General features: G+C 40.9%; 2 protein-coding genes across 2 annotated transcripts; one reads left to right on the forward strand and one right to left on the reverse strand.

Moving 5' to 3' along the window:
• Nucleotides 1-104: 104 nt before the first annotated feature.
• On the forward strand, nucleotides 105-10,437 carry LOC136533764 (ATP-dependent DNA helicase SRS2-like protein At4g25120; the record flags this gene model as incomplete). Its single annotated transcript, XM_066526308.1, is given in 30 exon segments — nucleotides 105-278; nucleotides 823-929; nucleotides 932-1,008; nucleotides 1,908-1,964; nucleotides 2,049-2,154; nucleotides 2,220-2,353; nucleotides 2,443-2,517; nucleotides 2,608-2,711; nucleotides 2,713-2,731; nucleotides 2,817-2,945; nucleotides 3,046-3,129; nucleotides 3,573-3,684; nucleotides 3,763-3,865; nucleotides 4,384-4,450; nucleotides 4,769-4,819; nucleotides 5,940-6,017; nucleotides 6,169-6,258; nucleotides 6,440-6,568; nucleotides 6,665-6,703; nucleotides 7,860-7,931; nucleotides 8,001-8,087; nucleotides 8,162-8,218; nucleotides 8,670-8,830; nucleotides 9,050-9,143; nucleotides 9,329-9,379; nucleotides 9,596-9,632; nucleotides 9,635-9,657; nucleotides 9,759-9,818; nucleotides 9,922-9,984; nucleotides 10,152-10,437. Coding segments are annotated over 30 exon segments (2,530 nt in total), but the record flags the coding sequence as incomplete, so codon positions are not given.
• Nucleotides 10,438-10,834: 397 nt separating this feature from the next.
• Nucleotides 10,835-12,031, reverse strand: LOC136533762 (bisdemethoxycurcumin synthase-like). The gene has a single exon (XM_066526306.1). It carries the CDS (start codon nucleotides 12,029-12,031, stop codon nucleotides 10,835-10,837), a length of 1,197 nt encoding a protein of 398 aa, XP_066382403.1.
• Nucleotides 12,032-14,931: the final 2,900 nt, after the last annotated feature.

The following is a 14,931-nucleotide window of genomic DNA, read 5'->3' on the forward strand; positions in this document are numbered from 1 at the left end:
CGCCTAGGGACTCCCAGCATGTTGCCTGGGACTTCCCCCCTCTTAATTCTCTAGTTTAGTCTATCTCTATATATATGTAACCCTATTGTAATCTCTCCATCAAGTGAATCTAAGCCTATTGGCATTCCTCTATCACTTGCTATGACATTCACCACGGCTGCTGCCTCAGAAATGAGAGAACGGATAGGGACAGTGGTGGGAAAGGCAGTTGCCAAGGAGATTGCAATAAGCACATTTCACTCATTCTGCTTGCAGCTTTGCAGAACACATGCTGAAAAGTATGTTTTTTTTCCCTGTTGGTCGATTATACTTAGGTGCAGTGGATTTCTGTATGCTTCTGCTCCACAACTGAGTTGCCGCATATTAACAAAATCACTGACTTTTAAGCTATGAAGAAAATATGAAAGTTATAGGATGAAGAGCCTGTGCAAAAAATCATGTTCAATGTAAATTCATGTTATCAATATTTACTTAGATTATTTTCAGCTGTGACAACAAGCAATTAATAGTCCTAGATGCATATTGATCATGATCACTTTTAAGCTTTATCAAATTACTTGTAATATATAACTGCAATTCAATATCTGGCAAAGCCAAAATATATACAATCATAAATCAGTATATCACACTATCTAATGTTACTGTCTTGTTTCATCTTTATGCTCTCTTTTTAATACCTTGCTGTTTCTTACAGTTTATCAAGCGTACTTTTTTTTGAACGCAAAGTTTATCAAGCGTACTCACTGTTGCAGATACTTGAAGGCTTGGATATGTAGACATTTATTTAATATTTTTTTATTTCCTCTTTATAATCATTTGAAGGCTAGGCCGCACATGTGAATTCATAATCTATGGACATGGACAACAACGAAGGGCGGTTATTGAGGCAGAGCGTCTATTGGAAAATGACAAAAATAATGGTGTTGGAGATAAACTAAACAGTATGATGGGGACATAAAAAATTCTTTCAAAGACAAAGCTAAAAAGTGGCAGAAATTTATTACACAGGTGCCTTCTACTTTTGATGAAGAAATATTTGTTTTCAGTGACCTCTTTGCGCTGATCCATAGGAGTTTTACAAGGATTCCAGGCAGTCACACTCACATTTCGTTACTGTTATTTTTCTGAAATTGCACAGCAAGGTTGTATCTGCCTAAAATGGTCTATATGTTTTTTTATAGTCTGTATCTGCCAATTCCCACTGGTCCGACCTTCCTGCCACAAATGCATATCACAAAATATTAAAGGAACAGCTTTACCGTGCATCCAAGATATTGTCATGATCTTCTGGAATCTGGAGGCATATAAAGCCAAATGTAGAATGGATTACTCCAAGTTTCTCAGAAAAATAAGTAATCCAAGATCCCAATATAAAGTACATAAGTGATTGAGTTCTAATTAAGATATAAGGTGAAGTTGCAAAATTATTTGCAATAGAATTGGAGTAATCTTGGAGATATCTCTGAACTATGTCTAAAACTATGCACAAACATCTTGGGAGTAGATCTGAAAGCTCTTCTTTGATGTCACAAGTTGCATTAATACTAGTTGACCCTAGCTCGAAAGTTGTAGCTAGGATGACATCCTATGTGGATCATATTTAGCTATGTTCTAAACAAAAATGTTCACTTCCAGTGATAGAATTGTAGTCATGGCTAGGAGTTTCATAGTTTGTACTATTTCATTGTCCATCATACTGGTTTATGCTGTTGGGCCTACTGTTAGAATGCCTATCACACTAAACCTTGTGGATCAAGCCTATTAATGTGGGCTGTGTGGAAGCAGTGTCTCTAGAGCTTTTCAGTAAAAAAATGTTTTGTATCCACAACATGGGCTGATTTGTTTCCATGTTGATTTTATGGTAGTTGCATTTTGTTTTGATCAAACCTTTCTGTCTTTCTTTAAAGGCAAAAGCTTCAGGAAGAACTCCAGAGGACTATGAAAAGAAGGGTGATTTGACAGGAGTAAGCTGCCCTACTTTGTGTCATTCATTTTTATGTGCTTGATTTTAACGACCAAATTAGCAGCCTGCATTCTTTTTTGTCTAGGCTTCTGTTCTTCGGCATTACAACGAAATATTAAGATCTTGTAATGCTCTTGATTACCATGACTTTATTAACTCATCCATAACCCTTCTCACGAACTTTCCTGAAGGTAGTTTCAGTTCTAATCTCAGTACATCGTTAGACTTTGAAAGGGTGTGTTCCTTGCCTGTACAGTATACAAAGAGTGTCAGGATATATGGCGGGCAATTGTAGTTGATGAGTTTCAGCATACCAGTGTTATGCAGTATTGTCTTCTGAAGATTCTAGCTTCCCACAATCATATAACTATTGTCGGTGATGAAGATCAGGTACACAGATTTGATATACATATATCATCCTAAAACCTTTGGTTTCTTATTTGTTTTCCCTAAGCTTTGTCTTCTCTATGTTACATTAGTCCATCTTCAGTTTCAACGGTGCCGATGTATCTGGCTTCGATTCCTTTCGTAGAGATTTTCCAGATCACAAAGAGGTAATTACGTTGTGCTGTTGTCTGCATGGAACTTTAAAATTGTTTTAATCCTGTGTTCTGTTAAGTAGCTTGTTACGCCAATGACTGCAGATCAGGTTGAGCAAGAATTACCGCTCCACATGTGCAATTGTTGAAGCAGCAACCGCTCTAATTCAGAACAACAGTAAGCGGCATCATCGTAAGCTTGTAGACACACAACCCTTCTGGTTGTAAGGTATTCTTGTAGATTGCACTGATGGATTGTTGCCATTTGTTCTCATATCCTTTCAGTAACATATCTAATCCTTAACTTTGCATAGATCACTGTCAAGGAGTGCCACAGTGAAGATTCACAATGTGCATTTGTTATTGACAAAATCATTGAAACTACGTCTAGTACTGCTGAGGGGTGCAACTTTGGCAACATTGCTGTCCTATATCTAAGACAGGTTGAAAAATTTATGTAGTCTATTTTAATTTTGAACGATATTTCTTTATGCTTTCAAAAAATATGTCTTTATGCTTGCGACCTAACTTTCTCCTGCACAGGTAACTGGCAAAGCTTTCCAAGTCTCCTTCCGCAACAGGAAAATTCCCTTTAATGTTCATGGCATGGCTTTCTACAGGAAAAAGGTAGTTGAATTTAGTTTTCTTCCAACATTTGTTGCAGAGTAAAAATTTCTCATGATTTTCTGCCTTCCTTTCATAGCTATCAATTTTATAGTCCTTTGTGCCAGATTGCCAGTAAGATTTGAAGCTTGGAAATTTCTTATGCTTTCCAAATTAGGAACTGTTCTTTATCTTGGAAGGAATGGAAAAGAACCCACTGGAATGTTTTACATGTTCATATTTTATTCTAGTTCGTGATGATAAATACCTATTTATTATATCTATATACTTATATTGATGGGGTTGATTTATGGCCTATTGTTCCAGAATTCAACCACCTGAGCTTCACACTTTTTATCTTTAGCAAATCCTATGTTTTGGGTAGGGAAGCAACAATACTTGTAATAACCCTCTGCATGCTATCATTTTTGTCACAATGTAAGTGCTTTACCTTGCAATCATTCTAGGTGATCAAAGCTATCATGGCAATACTTCGGACCACATTACCTGGTTGTGATGATGGCCCGTGGCGTCAAGCCTTCAAGGCCCTTTTACCTAGTGACAAAGAAGAAAGTTCAACTTTACCTGATTAAGTTTTTATACCCTATTTACGCTAAATTTACGTAATTTTGATTATCTCTGTGCTTTCTAACCATCAGATTATAGATCATGTTGAAAAGATTTCACTGGCTAGAAAGTGTAGTTTTATATCTGCTGCTAGTGACATCTTCAGCGCTAAGGTCTCTGGTACCTTCAAAAGGTTGTTCTCTTTTCATTGTTTACTTACTGTTATCTAACATCATAAAATTCATTGACAATCATGTTTTATATCTGATGATTGTTATTGGCATTTTTTATTCTTCTCTCTGCTGCTTGAGTGACAAATGGTTGTTGGCTGCTTGACAGCAAGCCTGAGATGCATGCATTAGAAGGACCAAACTTTCACATCTTGCATACAGTTTGGGGAAGAAGCTATTACATTTGTTTTTTTCCCTTAAAGAAGTTAAGCTTTCTTTGAAATTAAACCTGTTAATGAAAATCTGAATCATGTTTGCATATTCTCATTGTTATGTGGAGATTATTATTGTGTATTATATGCATGTTCTGTGTGCCTTGAGCTGTACAACCACCACCAACTTAAGAACCATTAAACAAATCCCATTTTAATCTTAGTCTTGACACCTTTTTTCTTTGAGTTATTGTTTTTTATGTTATTTCCACGCTTAAGTGTCAAGCATAGTATGACTTTATTATGATTTTCTCATTTGTTGACACTAGGGCCCAGATTACTCAAGGATGTAAGGTTTTATCGACCTTGGATAGCCTATCAAAACTTGTTGAAAGGGTATGGAACATTTGTTTAACTGGCAATTTTGTACTGTGTATTTTGCAATATACAGCCATGTACTGTGTATCTTCAGTGTTACTACATCAGTGTATGTTAAGCAAAAGAAAAAATGATTCATAAAGAAAATAAACATCTATGGGAAGTATACATAGGTGATTTACCTACAAATTTTGAGGAATTCAGCAGAGGTTCTACTATTACTTTATTTCCTCAAAACATGGTTATAGTATTATTTTAAAAGTTTATACTTTATATTATCTTGTGCTTAGTGCTTGAAGAGCTTTTTTTTTTTTTCTTTGCTGCTGTCTATCCCAGGAACAATCAGTTTCAGTCATCATTTCCTCTGCGGGAGACATGCTACCTCAGGTACACTTAAGTCTTAACTTGTTGCTTTTTCAATGAACTTCGTCTTTAGTGAATTGCTCGAATAGAAATAAATGACTTAAACCAAAGTTGTTCCTTTGTTTTAACAGTAATTTGTATGTGCAGTTGTGTCATTACTTCATGTTGTTAACTTGTTATAACTTATACAGTAAATTTCACCGGCGGTACTCAAACTTGTCTCGAGTTCTCATCTAGGTCTCGGTACTTTCAAATTGCACATTCAGGTCCCTAAACTTGTCCCAAGTTCTCATCCAGGTCCCAGTACTTTCAAATTGCACATTTAGCTTTCTAAACTTGTCCCAAGTTCTCATCCCGGTCCTGATACTGTTGGCTTCAGTCACTGACATTATTGTTGACCCATGCATAGTATGAATCTAGTTTTATGATTAGATTATGCTAGGTGCCTAGTGTAAATCATTTATGCTGCAAAAATATAAAGATATGCAATAGACCTATATATACTTTGCTCAGCTGGCCCTTTGGACTGAAGGATGTTGTGCCGCACCTGGCCTGCACCTCCTGTAGATTGATCAATTGCATTGATAGGTAAGGATATCCAACGGTGGTATACTTCTATAAACCACTCCTAGGTCATCCATGCCCATATATGCCCTTTGTACTCAACAGCCCATAATCAATCTACTAATTTTCCCTTCAATACTTGCTTACACTAGTCATGATAATTAAGGCCATGGGTTCAAGTACCCACTCCTTTACAACAAAGATGTTCAGTTCCTCCTATGCCGTGGCTCGGTGTTGGAGATTTTAAAATTTCTCCAAAAACATTGTTTTGCAGTTATTATTGTGCAGCCAGAGGCCCTGTTCGCTTGTCTTAAAAATGGCTTGTTCGGCTTCTTTTTTCAGCTGGAACAGTGTTTCTCTCTCACAACAATTCAGCCGAAGCAGTGTTTTTCAGCCAGTTTCAGCCACGTTTCAGACCAGCGAACGGGGCCAGAGTATCTGGAGATGCTAATTGTTTGTTGTCTTCTTGTCATACCAAACCTTGAGGAACTTTTAGCTAACCGCTGCTAATCTTTGTTAAATGTTTGTACTTATTTTTTATTCAACCCTTGTTAAAGTGTTTGTTGCATTTCGTTTGCAGAAATATCTCCTTGAGAAGCGTACAGTTGTTGATGTTGATAATGGCAAATTATTAAATGAAGATAGCGATACCAGATCGGTAAGTTCAAACCCCATTGATGCACTTATTTTATACATTTATCCTCCACAAAAACTTAGTTTCGATGTTGTGCTCAGAGGAAAATTATTTCAAATAATTCTGGATGTAGCATATACAAGAGGTTATATCAATTTTCGTTGGATTAGTGCAGGTCCTTCAGTTTTTAATGGATGATGTGTCTGACTTCTTGTCAACACATTTTTCTGGTTCAATGGAGAGAAGCAAGAGAAGGGCGGGCCTGGTGCAAGCGGTAGAGTCTTACCGCCTATGACCGGAAGGTCCCGGCCTCCCGGGTTCGAGTCGCGGTCTCCTTGCATTGCACAGGCGAGGGTAAGGCTTGCCACTGACACCTTTCCCCAGACCCCGCACAGAGCGGGAGCTATCTGCACTGGGTACGCCCTTTTTTAATGGAGAGAAGCAAGACTGACGAGAAAGGCTGTGCTTCTACACTTCAAGCTTTCATTGATTATATATCTTTGAGGGAAACTGAAAATTTTCGATCCCGAAAGGAGGAAAATAAGAATTTTATCACATTAACAACTATTCATCAGGTCTGTTCTCTTGAATTCAATTAATATTGTTGGCTATGCCATTTAGTAATCCTTTGACACTAGGAAATATGCTGACAATTCCTTTTCAATTTGTAGTCAAAAGGTTTGGAGTGGGATGTCGTGTTTATTGTGCAGGTATTTCTTCACTCTTCAGGACGAGCTTGCATATACAAATACTCTGCTATTTATGTAGTGTTAGGCAGACAGTGTGGTGGCGTCTGGCACCTAATTGCTGATTAAGCAGGTGAAGCGGCCACCTACATGCTCTAGTAGTGATTAGGTTCTACTCCTTCCGTCCAGAAAAGAATGCAATTCTAGCACGGTAGCAAGTTAAAGTATCTCAAGTTTGACTAACTATATATAAAAAAGTATAAATAGTTATGATATCAAATAAGTAAAATTAAATTTATCATGAGATATATTTTCATAATATACTTATTTGGCGTCATAATATTTTTAACTATATATTTGGTCAAACTTTGGGCACTTTAACCAAGAATCCACCTAGAATTGCATTCTTTCTTGACAGAGGTAGTAAGAGTCAAGGTGGGCTTGGTAGAGTTTTTTTTCTTCCAAATTGTGTATAAAAGTAATCACATGTACAAGATGAATGTTACTACCAACAAACTGATAGAAAGTTAATATATTGTTTTCCATAATTTGTTGACACATAAAAATATTGAAGGTGAATGGCGTGTCCAAATAATTCAGGGGTTGGTTCAATCAGTGCGCTACCAGTACCATTAGCTCTCCAAAGGGTAGCAATCCATTCTTTCTGGGCAACCCAGTTGAGTTCCTTTCTAGTAACAAGAGATTCCATATCAGATTAAGTAAAGGGATTACCTTAGCTAGTGCATATCGAAGAGTTGGAAACTCCCTGCCACTATAGAAAAAAGCCGTTGATGGATCAATTTGTGTAGGTGGGTCTCAGCTCGGATCAAAACACTCGGATTTGCCAATGAAGAGTACTGCCTTGGAGGAGTAGGGGTTGTAGGGGAAGAACCAACCTTTTCAGGTTATGGGAAGTCCTATCGAGAGACTGGATTAAAGAAAGAAGAAAAAAAAGTAAAAACAACAACCTATAGACCCAGCACAGTGCCTATGAAGAATAATGAACGTGGACCGGATAGGAATAGGACTCATTAGGCAGAGTGGCTTTCTTGGAGGCTTGTCTTCTTTGAAACTTGAAATTCGTATGAATAAATATATGTTTCATGCATATTGATATATTGTATATATTAATTTATGAAAACATACTTTTTTTTATGTCAACCATTGCTTCTTCACACAGGCAAATGATTCGGAAATTCCTTTGTTGCATGAGTACAATGGTACTGTGAAAGAAGCTGGAAGCACACTGGAGGTTTGTCTCAAAATTATATTTTTACTTATCTATGTTCTCAATATATATTCGAGGACTTTCTCATTACAGGAGGAGAGGAGGTTATTCTATGTTGCAATGACACGAGCTCGGAAAAAGCTGTACATCTTGCATGTTACAGTTGACTCTAACCGTCAGGCAGACTATTTACTGTACCATGCTTATCTTTAAGCAATATCATTTTTTTTGAACTGAACTATTTGCTTATACAGCTTCTGCAACCTTCACGTTTCCTCAGAGAAATTCCAATTCACCTTCTTGAGGTGCAGGTGAGCAATACCATTGGATCTAGTTTTACTAAATCTAATCCTTACCTAAAAACTCAGCCGGTGGGAGAAAGACCGTCCCCACAGTATTGTTTGGAAGAAGAAACCTCAGTCTTGAACTACTTTGTGAACTGAAAACTATTTTTCCGATGGTGAGGTAAGAATACAAGTGGGTTAACCTAAAACCCATTCTACTCAACTTCCACCTAATTGATAACTCATTTGGACATATTATATGATACATAGCCAAAACAACTAGGATGAGTCAATGGGTTGGCTTGGCCTTTGCGTCCCTAGACTTTTCTGAGTTCAAATTGCCTCAATTCCCTACCATTAAGATTTCCCAATATGAGCCAATTTGCTTATTTCTTTCATCAGCAGGCAAACTCTTATGTAGCATCTTGTCTGTACATAATTCTTCTTCACAATTGTTTTGTTTTGTGTTAACTTGTAGGGCGAAGAGACTCTGAGAAAAATGCCTGAACAGCCTTCAGGTGATCCTTTTGATGACTCTGAAGGGAATATATCAATTGGAGAGCCAATTATGGGACAGAACGAAGCTTCACCTTATCCAGAACTGGCTCAAGGATGCCTTGCTAATGATTTCTTGAGAAAGTAAATCATCTTTGTATGATCTGATGTTTCATTTTTAACTTTGCTTCTTGTGGATATTTGGAGTTTTCTAGTGGTGAAAAAAACATTATTTCATCTTTGCATAATCATTTCAGTTTCTGAAGAACAGATTCATCATATTCATGCAAAGCTTTGCTTTGCTATGTTATTTGGTTTACATTTTTCCCTCTCGCTTAACTTGATTCCTTATGCATTTTATAGGTTCAACATTGATGATAGATCGGTAGTCTCACATATATTTCATCATTGGGGCAAGAAGCAGGCATTTCAAAATCCAAAGAGATTACTTGAAAAGGTACTGAATTCTTCACAGTACGTGAACACTGAACACTCTGGAATCTGGATACCACCAGGCTAGGATACTCTGATGCCTTCCACTATCACAGTGACCACGCGTTTGTGACATTTACCACTAAAACTTTGGGATTGCCAGTGCCCTTCTATGCCTATTTCACGTTAGATGTATGCTTGAATTTTCAGATCAGTTTTGTGATTGACGAACGCCTACGTGGTAAAGGATACAAGCGCAAGGTGACCCCTTTTCCTCTTTCCCATATCAAAGCATCACCGGACTTATTGATTCTACTATCAGTTTATATCTGTTCTTCATGGTTGTTTGTCGTTATCTCGCTGGCAATGTTATTTGTCATCATCTGTACTTTGAAAGGGCGAAGGAACAATGACAAAAGTTCTCTTGCATTCGAGAGCTTAACCTGGAAAAAAACTGATGGCAAGTTTCTTATCTAGGATGTCTTGCGAAAGCTGAAGTCGTTCCTAAGAGGTGATAAGCATTGGGCTACGCACAATATGTGAGTTTAATTATTGTTGTTATATTTCTCGGTATCACACCTGACAATCTTGTTAGTTTTCCTTACTAAATAAAATAATAATTCAGTAATGTGAACTTCAGGTTATCAAGTGGGAACAGATTCCAATAGAGAAGCGGAGCCATTTGACGAGAGAAAGGCAGGTGAGATCTTGGGCCATTACAAATATCTTGCACTATAGAAAATGGAGCTATTTATCTGTCCTTCGGTAGACCCTTTTGTGATCTTTTTGTGGTTTTATTTCAGGAACATTTCCAAAAGCAGAGGATTGAGAACTCTATGGGTTCGTCAGGACCCACAGCCAAGCAGGTCAGCTATCTCAGAACTCCTTGTTCATCTCGTTGCATCAGCCTGTTAGTTTGTCGGAATTGCATTGCTGTGCATCTGTGCTCTTTATGATTCTGCCTGTTGTTTTTGAAGCCCATGTTGCTCTCTATCAGAATACTAAACAGAATTCGTCCCTGTTTGTCCTCCAGATATCATACCTTCGAAACCTGGGGTGCACCATCACTCCGACTTCTCGCTTGCACGCATCAAATCTTATCGAAAAGTACAAATCGCTCTGACTTGGACGATGGAATTCGTGCTAGAACCATAAAGCCATACACCTTATATGTTTATGTACATGCTGTCCATACTATGAATGTAGTAGTGTCCACTCTATTGTAGTGTTGTGTACTGGATACATCAGGGTTGTATGACAGCTCCGATCATATCTATTTTCTGTGCTTAGCCATATTCCTGTAGTACATGCTGTATTGCTGTGACACCAAGAGTGTTTGCTTCTCTTGGGCCTTGGCAGTGGTATTGGCTAGGCACTGGCTAACCTTGTACTCCATTCATTCCAAATTATATGGACTCCATTATGTTTATTATTCATGATGAAATAAGAAACATTACACTATAAACTGCTATTTAAGCAAATGAAAAAAAAAAACATAACACACATATAAAGTTCTAGATCCAACACATGACCCATTATTGTTAAATAAATTCAATGAAAAAACAATACATATCAAGCTGATAATTAAGGGACTACTAATTTAGCACTCCACCACCTTACTACGGTCCATTACTTTAGGTCCGTCTTATTTATGGATCATCTAATGACTTGTAATGCCTTTGCGCATCGGGTTGTAGTGCATTTAAATTTGAATTTCTAATTTCCCTCCGCGGCAGGGGCATGCAGCACCATGGTCTCGATGGTGATTCCCGGTCCAAACGCCATCATGACTCCCCACTCCGGCGCTTGGCCTTCCTCCTGGTTGGCCGCCTGACCCAGACGGCGGCGCAGCTCATCGAGCACGAAGATCACCGTTGTGCCACTCATGTTGCCGAACTCGCTGAGCACATGGCGACTGGCCGCCAGCTTGCCGTCGTCCAGGCCGAGCACTCCCTCGATGTGGTCCAGGATGGCACGGCCGCCAGGATGGATCGCCCAGAAGAGGTTGTTCCAATTGGCATTATGGATGCCAAGCGCGCCAAACGCATCGACCAGGCAGCGTTCGACGTTGCATCCCAGCAACCGGGGAACCTGGTTGGAGATGTGGTACTCCATGCCGCCCTTGTTGATCTGCATGGAGATGGCATCCTCGGTTTCCGGTATCGTGGTCTGCGAGGCGAAGGCCATCTCGAACAGCGGGCGCTCCACGGGGCTGACGGGGTCGGCGCCGACGATGACGGCACCGGCGCCGTCGCCGAACAGAGCCTGGCCAAGGATGTTGTCGGGGCAGCCGCCTTCCGGCCCGTAGAAGGCGATGAGCGTGATCTCGGAGCACGCCACGAGGACGCGCGCGCCACGGTTGTTCTCCGCGAGCTCCTTGGCGAGCTGGAGCGACCTGCCCCCGCCGTAGCAGCCGTGGAGGTTGAGCATGGTGCGGGAGACCGTGGGGCTGAGGCCCAGCAGCGACGCGAGGCGGCGGTCGGCGCTCGGGGCCCGCGCGCCGGAGTAGGTGCTGAAGATGAGGTGGGTGATGTCGGTGGCTGGGCGGCCCCACTCGGCGATGGCCTTGGCCGCCGCGGACGCGGCCAGCTCCGGGACGGCGGTGGAGGCGATCTCCACACGGGCGTCCAGGGACGGCAGCGTGCGGTCCTTGAAGTCCGGGTTCGCGGCGAGGAGCTCCTCGTCCAGGTGGATGAAGCGCTGCTTGATGCCCGACTTGTTACATATCCTGGTGAGCTTGCCCTTGAGGTCGGTGAGGTGCTCGCTGTTTGTGACGCGGAAGTAGTAGTCGGGGTACTCGTCCTGGGCCAAGCACGTCGGCGGGTTCGCCGTGCCGATGCCTAGCACGGCTGCCGGCCCATCGGCGCGCTGGGCACGCCTCATCTCGCGGACCGTGGCGGGTGCGCTGCCCATGGAATGGAAGTTGTCGAAGGGAAGACACCGAGCGTCCGAGCAGTTAACCAGTTAGCTCGCCGGTGGGCTCTAGCTACTAGCTACCTTCAGCGAGTACTGCTCCTGCTCTGCTCGGAATCGAAATTTGCGTCTCGCTGCTTCAGAGAGGCTGGATGTGCCCTCTATTTATACTACTACTAGTAAGTACTTGTGGGCCTGTTGGTCTCCTCGTATAGCGTTCCATTTATTGCGATGTGCGTTCGGCCGGGCTACAGATGACGACGATCTTATACCACGGATGGCACTGCCCGCCACTGCTGTGGGGAAATGACTTAACCCGGTCAACCGCGCATCAGGAGTTTGACATGTCACATACACAGGAGGGGCACGGCTGCTCGGGCCTATTCGCTATACAGGAGACAATGCAGAAGACAAAAGAGCAAATACCTCTCAAAAAATTAAAAAAAGTAGAGATAGAGATGTATTGGGAAAATAAAAAGATGTATTAAGAGAAGAGAAAGATGTATTTGAAAGTGAGAATGATAACTATTTTAGGACAAAATTTGAATGCTGTAAGGTCAAATATTTTAAGATAGAGGGAGTAGGTGTTTAGATACACTATAATATTTATTAATACTTACTAAGACTATTCTGCCATGGTCAAGGAAATACAGGGGTCAAATTAACACCATTCGTGCAATCTACTGAGAAGACATGGAGCCGAGGGAGGACATTGTAATGGAACAAGCCAAAGAAACTATCTGAATCATTTTTATTTGGACCACTGCTTGGGACTGGCTTCAACTAATAAACCATGCATATGCGTGCAAAGGACTAAGGGGTACGTTTGATCTAGCTCTAGCTCCTCAGTTAGAGTAGTTTTTTTTTAATAGAAGAACGTTTAGTAAAATAGCTTGTCATGGTATAGATAAAAGGGTTGAAATGTTTATGATGTCCTTATCTTTTTATCTCTTTTCTCCTCCTCCCCCCTCTACCCTATTTCTACTTTCTTCCCTTAAAAGTAGAAGATGCGCTCAATGGATACTTTCTCTTATCACCGGTAGAAGATGCACCGGAAAGTTGGATGTATCTGGCCAGACTCAATACAGAGGTAATATATTGATCAATGGACCAGACAATCTGGCCAGAGGAAGAACATACTGCCGGAGAACTAAAGACAGAGGCGGGCTAGGGAGTATGGGCTGGAACACTTACCAAACGTTCTAGTGTGAAGGCAGGAGACCAATTGATCATCCGACAATGTCCAGGGACTTGGCCACTGTGCGACACTATGCAAAGGCATGCACCGGACGAACCGGTGATAGGAAGTGCACGTACAATGGAGTATTGTTCGGTGTGCATCAAAGAGGTGGCTAGAGAAGATTATATGCACCGGACGATCTAACGGAAGAAGAAAAGACAGTGCCAGACAATCCAATGGTAGGAAAATTGCTATGGCTAGTAGAACCACATGATTTGGAGATGAATGTAGTGAAGGCAGCGGATTATCCGATGCTCACAGTTTTCTGGCAACTTTTTACGATGACTAGTTGAGGGGATGAGGCTATATATATGAGACATGAGGTTACCTCACTTGCTTCAGTGTGTTGGAGTGCCCAAGGCTGATACAAGTTAGAGCAAGTATTTCTAGGGCCATGTTTAGTTCCAAAAACTTTTTCCAAAAAGTGCTACAGTAGCCATCACATCGAATCTTGCGATACGTGCATGGAGCATTAAATGTAGACGAAAAAAAACTAATTGCACAGTTTGGTTGGAAATCGCGAGGTGAACGTTTTGAGCCTAATTAGTCTATGATTGAATACTAATTGCCAAATAAAAATGAAAGTGCTACCGTAGCCAAAATCCCAAACTTCACCCAACTAAACAAGGCCTAGACTTCATCCACCCTCTCAAGTCATTCAAGATCACATCCAAGGCTAGGATAAACACTATATATAGTGCATCCTTGTGAGTTTCAACCTTAGAGCTTGAGAGCTTTGAGTGATTGGGTTGTGTTGCCCTTGTATCTTGGTGGTGTGTGGAGTGCTTGAGATCTTTGTGACCTAGTAAAGGCGTGGTGGCCTTCGAGGCGGCACCCTCCGTTCTTGGTGTGGAGCGGTCTCTAGTCAGTGTCCAGTGGATGAGCAGACCTTGTTCCTCGTGTGGAGAATCTTTGTAGTGGACACAACATCATAGGTGGTGGGAAGAGACGGGTAGCAGTGGTGAGACTGTGTGACTCACGCACTAGCCTTTGGTTGGTAGAGGCCTTGTGTGGCAAATCCAATACTGTGACTGGGAGAAACTTGGTGGCCAGGAGCGTACCTCGATGAAGCTCCAACGTGGAGTAAGGGTAGCGACTTAGCAACACCATGTGACATATCGTCGTATCTCCAGGAGTTTGCCCTTTCTACCCTTAGATTTTTTACTTACTGCTTTTATTGGTTCAACACTACTTTGCTTATGTGGCCTTTACCTTCCTAGATTAGCTTTAGGCAAGTTAATAGGTTTGACTCCAGGTTGTAAAACTCTTTGTGAGTTAAAGGGTAAGTTAGAACACATTAGAAAAATCTTAAGTGCACATCTTGATGGACTAGTTTATGGGTTTTCTAGTGGTAGTTTAATTTACGCTCTAGACTTTTAAAGTTTGTTTTAGACATCCAATTCAGCACCTCTCTTGATTGCGCTCACTGGACCTTTCACTAGAGTCATAGTATCAATGTGTCCTATGCAATGATGACTTAGAAGAGACCTGTTTTCATCTCTTCTTCCAATGCAGTACAAGTATATCTCTCCATTTGTTATGCTGCAACAAGCGAAAAGTCGAAACCTTTCTTCATGGAGCTTTATATTATTGTTGCTTTGTGCATTTGGAAATAGCGAAACATGTCCATCTTTGACAACAAGATTCCAAATGTGGTCAG

Source organism: Miscanthus floridulus, unplaced genomic scaffold (genome assembly GCF_019320115.1).
Source record: "Miscanthus floridulus cultivar M001 unplaced genomic scaffold, ASM1932011v1 os_1181_2_3, whole genome shotgun sequence".
NCBI lineage: Eukaryota > Viridiplantae > Streptophyta > Magnoliopsida > Poales > Poaceae > Miscanthus > Miscanthus floridulus.

Excerpts from the sequence above, each read along its gene's own strand:
- LOC136533762 (XM_066526306.1), bottom strand. The coding sequence starts at position 12,031 with ATGGGCAGCGCACCCGCCACGGTCCGCGAGATGAGGCGTGCCCAGCGC.